The following is a 4,518-nucleotide window of genomic DNA, read 5'->3' as shown; positions in this document are numbered from 1 at the left end:
AGGGCGGCTTACAATCTAAGAAGCACAAATCAATGTGCTTAGCAGTAGCCTTCATTCTATGTATATGCCTGCTTATTAGGGCTTTCACACACACACCCCAAGCGGCATTATTACCAAGTCAGCTTATTGCCCCCAACAATCTGGGTCCTCCTTTTACCTACCTCGGAAGGATGGAAGGCTGAGTCAACCTTGAGCCTGGTGGGACTCGAACCTGCACTAATTGCAGGCAACTGGTGTTACTTAAGGAGGCATTAGCCCACTGCTCCACCAAGGCTCTTAAGCAATGATATTATTTGAGATGAAACTGAAGAGAAGAAATGCTGGAATAAATATTTTAGAGACTTTAATGGGAAAGATACTATTGTGGCTGCAGTGATCCAGCTCTTGGTCTATTGAAAAATGGAACAAAAAGACCAGTCTTTTTCAAAGAAGAGGCAAATTTAAAAGAAGCTGCAAATGAAGGTTATGGAAGGCCCAGGTTTAATGTTGTCCCCAATCAATCACAGACTATATTCCCAGAGAAAAGGGAAGTCCTAATAAAAGGAAGCAGAGGATCTTTGCTTCAAGGAAAATAGCCATTTCTGTTGAATGAAATGCATATTCCAGCCATTCCTCCCCTGTATTATGCTCAGCTAGGTCAATAGTTTTAAAAATTTCCTGAGTTGTTGAACTGTCTACACTTTAGTTTGTACGTTTAAGACTTTGCTCCTAATTTTTATTTTAAAAACTGTAGAATTGAAGTTTTCTATAGAATATTCTGAAGATCTGTAATATTCTGAGGGATGAAAGTTTGTATCAGACCAGCGCCATCTTGCGGTGTGCTCGGAGCATTAAAATTATTTCTGCATTTTCCTTCTTAAGTAAATAGCATTCATCTCCTCCAATACTGAACACTTGTAATTTTAAATATTGTGTAAAATTGTTCAATATTTTGGACTGATGCGGGGAGGAAAATTCTACTACATGACATGAGGGTAGCAATGAAAACAGATCCATTTGGAGATTCAAGAATAAAAGAAAATCACAACTATTTGTTGAGCATCCACTTAGAAAAATGTTTGCGTGTTTCAGACACATGGTTTAAGTATTAATCCATTTGTTTATACAACCAGCGGAGGAATTAATCAAAAATCTAGGCTGAGACAATTGTTACAATTAATTAACTTATAAGCGTAATTCTGAAATAAATAAATAAAGGCCCCTAAAACTCTGCATATAATACAGTTCATTTAGTGATCATTCAAAGTTACAACGGCACTGAAAAAGTGACTTATGACGGTTTTTCGCACTTGCGACCTTTGTGACATCCCCATAATCATGTGATCAAAATTCAGAGGCTTGGCAACTGATTCATACTTATGACCATTGCCGTTCCTTTCAAGGTCATACAATCCCCTCTTGCGACCTTCTGCCAAGCAAAGTCAATGGGGGAAGCCAGATTCACTTAACAACCGTGTTGTTAACTTATTAACTGTGGTGATTCACTTCACAACTGTGGCAAGAAAGGTCACAAAAGGGGGCAAAACTCACTTAACAAATGTCTCGGTTAACGGCAGAAATTTTGGGCTGAGTTGTGCTCGTAAGTCCAGGACTACCTGTAATGTACTGGCACTTACCTCTGCAAGATTTTTCCAGGCGATGCTGGAATTTTCTCCATTTTATCTGTGGCTGAGTAAGCTTCTGAGCCAAGAAATTTTTTATCAGATCCAAAATATATCCCCACAACATGCATCTGAAATACGAACAAATTCGCGTGTTAGAAAGATCTGAACAGGTAGCGATTCTTCTCACTCCAAAGCCACTTCCATTCAAAGCAAGAGGGAGGTCAAGCCACCTAGAGTCGCCTCAAACGAAGAGATGGTCTACATATAAATTTTATAAATTTAATAAATAAATTCAATAATGAATAAAAATAGAGGCTCTTCCCAGTGGGATCACCCATAAAGTCCTGTTGGTTCTTCCAAGATGTAAGCAGAGAGTAACATAGATGACAACATAGTAATGCGGGATCTGTCATCAAGAGAGGAAGATGGGTGGGTGTTTTGAGTCTACAACAGACTGATAATATCTGAAAACACCCAAAACAAACACCTCCCTAATTCACTGAACTATAAGACAGAGGAGGGCGTACAGCACAATCAAGCTTTCAAGATTCTGTTATGATTGAGTGATTGTGTACTATCAAGTTGTTTTCAACTCCTAGCTACCATACAGACATTTTCTCCATGGCAATCTGTCCCTTTTTTTTTTAGGTCTTCACCTGTGCACTCATTGCCACTGTACCTGAATCCGTCTGTCTTTCTGCTGGAGGTTTCGGCGATCTGTCTTTGTACCTTCAGATTTTCTTTTCACCGTAGGGCAACGTCAGGAAAGCAGATGTCCCGGAAGCTTTAATCTGGCCATTTCATGTTGTTGTTAGCTGCGAAGTCATGTCCGACTCATCGCGACCCTATGGACTCCAGGCCTTCCTGTCCTCTACCATCTTCTGGAGTCCATTGAGGCTCACACCTACCGCTTCAGTGACTCCATCCAGCCACCTCGTTCTCTGTCGTCCCCTTCTTCTCTTGCCCTCAATCTTTCCCAGCATGAGGCTCTTCTCCAGTGAGTCCTTCCTTCTCATTAGGTGACCAAAGTATTCGAGTTTTAGCTTCAGGATCTGGCCTTCGAAAGAGCAGTCAGGGTTGATCTCCTCTAGGACCGACCGGTTTGATCACCTGGCAGTCCAAGGGACTCGCAGGAGTCTTCTCCAGCACCGTAGTTCAAAGGCCTCAATTTTTTGGCGCTCCAAGTTAGTGACAGTTAGCCTTTTTTATGGTCCAGCTTTCACGGCCATACATTGCAACTGGGAAGACCATAGCCTTGACTATATGCACTTTTGTTGACAGGGTGATGTCTCTGCTTTTTAGTCTGCTGTCTAGGTTTGCCATGGCTTTCCTCCCGAGGAGCAAGCGTCTTTTAATTTCTTGGCTGCAGTCCCCGTCTGCAGTGATCTTGGAGCCCAGGAAAATAAAATCTGTCACTAACTCCATTTCTTCCCCATCTATTTGCCAGGAATTGAGAGGGCCGGATGCCATGATCTTGGTTTTCTTAATGTTAAGTTTCAACCCAAGTTTTGCACTCTCCTTCTTCACCCGCAACAAGAGGCTCTTTAGTTCTTCTTCGCTTTCTGCCATTTCATAAGCCTCATTAATGTAAGAGTGACTGCTGGCACTTTAAACATCAGCCACTTTAAAAGCACCGCACTCTGCTGCTTTTACTTTAAGAGAGCAAGTAGCTGTTTCCCTAAACCTTGTGATTTAAAAAAATGCCAAAAAAAAAAACGGTGGGAAAAAAATCTCAGGTACATTACAATTTGAGGATGCATCTCAAGGTCATATTACAAAGATTATTAAGGCATAAATCAGAAGACGACAATTTCTGTTTAGATTTTCAAGCTTTTTCCATTGTTTTTCTCCTATTTCACAACTAAGAATTGGTATCAATATTGATAATATGACCGCATGTATTTTCTGCTGCAGGCCTTTCACGTCTAAGAAAGACTAAAGATGGCTCTCCTAGGTGTCAGGACCCACCCCAAAGCACATCTTAGGAAGACAAAAACTCTTGGAGTCAGTTCTAATCCAAAAGGAATCTTTACTAGGACATGCTTGGTTGAGGGAATACAAGACAGGACTTAGTATTGTTTTACAAATTGAAATTTTATAAAGGGTACCCGGTTCAACCTTTCCCTCAACCCCATTTGATCAGCCCCCCATCATTTTACTTCGTGTAATCCCTTTCCTGGGGAAAAAAGGAACTTTGAATCTTTATGGTTATTGCCTTCTTCCTTTACAGATTCAAATGGAGACACAGGCCAGATGCCTCCTTCCCTAACTCTCCCTTTTGATCCCCCAGTTCAAAAGGTTCCCTTGGTCTTTGAAATAACCTAAGGCAGGCTGAATCCACATATGCTCCTCCTTCCTCGGGAGATGGCAGAATCCATATGGGGGGGATAATGTTTTAAACATACATTTATGAATGTGATATAAATGGATTCTGACACTAGGAGCTGTTATTGGACTTGACTAATGCAAAAGGGCCCAGAATCGCCCACTGCTTCGAATTAATAAGCCAGAGAGAGATAAAACAAGAGCAAAACTAGCATTCAAAGAATAGGAACAGCCAAGAACTAAGAATTGCTTACCTTCGTGCTTGTAAGTCATTTCTTGGCATCCAGAAAAATAAAAGCATACCAGAGCACACAGAAAGACGAAGAAAGAAAAATACAAGGTGAGAAATATAAATTCCATATCGACGGAGCAGATGCTGATCACGCCCTGTTTATAATCACTGTAATTTTTTCTCCTAAAACAACAAACCCCGCGAGGACATCAGATGCAACTAATTCCATTAGGTTACTTGAGAGTTAGACATGTTGCCCGTGGTTTGTGCCACTTTAACTCAAACCTCATAAGGTTTAAAAGTTCTGCAAAGTGTTCTTAAACCGAAGGACATAAAAAGCATGTAAGGTACTTTTTG

At 40.8% G+C, this 4,518-nt stretch overlaps 1 protein-coding gene across 1 annotated transcript; it reads right to left on the bottom strand.

The window, feature by feature from the left end:
• Window positions 1-1,700: 1,700 nt before the first annotated feature.
• On the bottom strand, window positions 1,701-4,289 carry LOC308670813 (uncharacterized protein; the record flags this gene model as incomplete). The annotated part of the gene is made up of 2 exons (XM_081332558.1): window positions 1,701-1,732; window positions 4,184-4,289. The coding sequence occupies 2 exons, from the start codon at window positions 4,287-4,289 to the stop codon at window positions 1,701-1,703; spliced, it is 138 nt and encodes a 45-aa protein (XP_081188684.1).
• Window positions 4,290-4,518: the final 229 nt, after the last annotated feature.

Source organism: Vipera berus (assembly GCF_964194415.1).
Source record: "Vipera berus genome assembly, chromosome: 7".
In the NCBI taxonomy this organism is placed as follows: domain Eukaryota; kingdom Metazoa; phylum Chordata; class Lepidosauria; order Squamata; family Viperidae; genus Vipera; species Vipera berus.
This window is presented reverse-complemented; position numbering and strand designations above follow the sequence as displayed.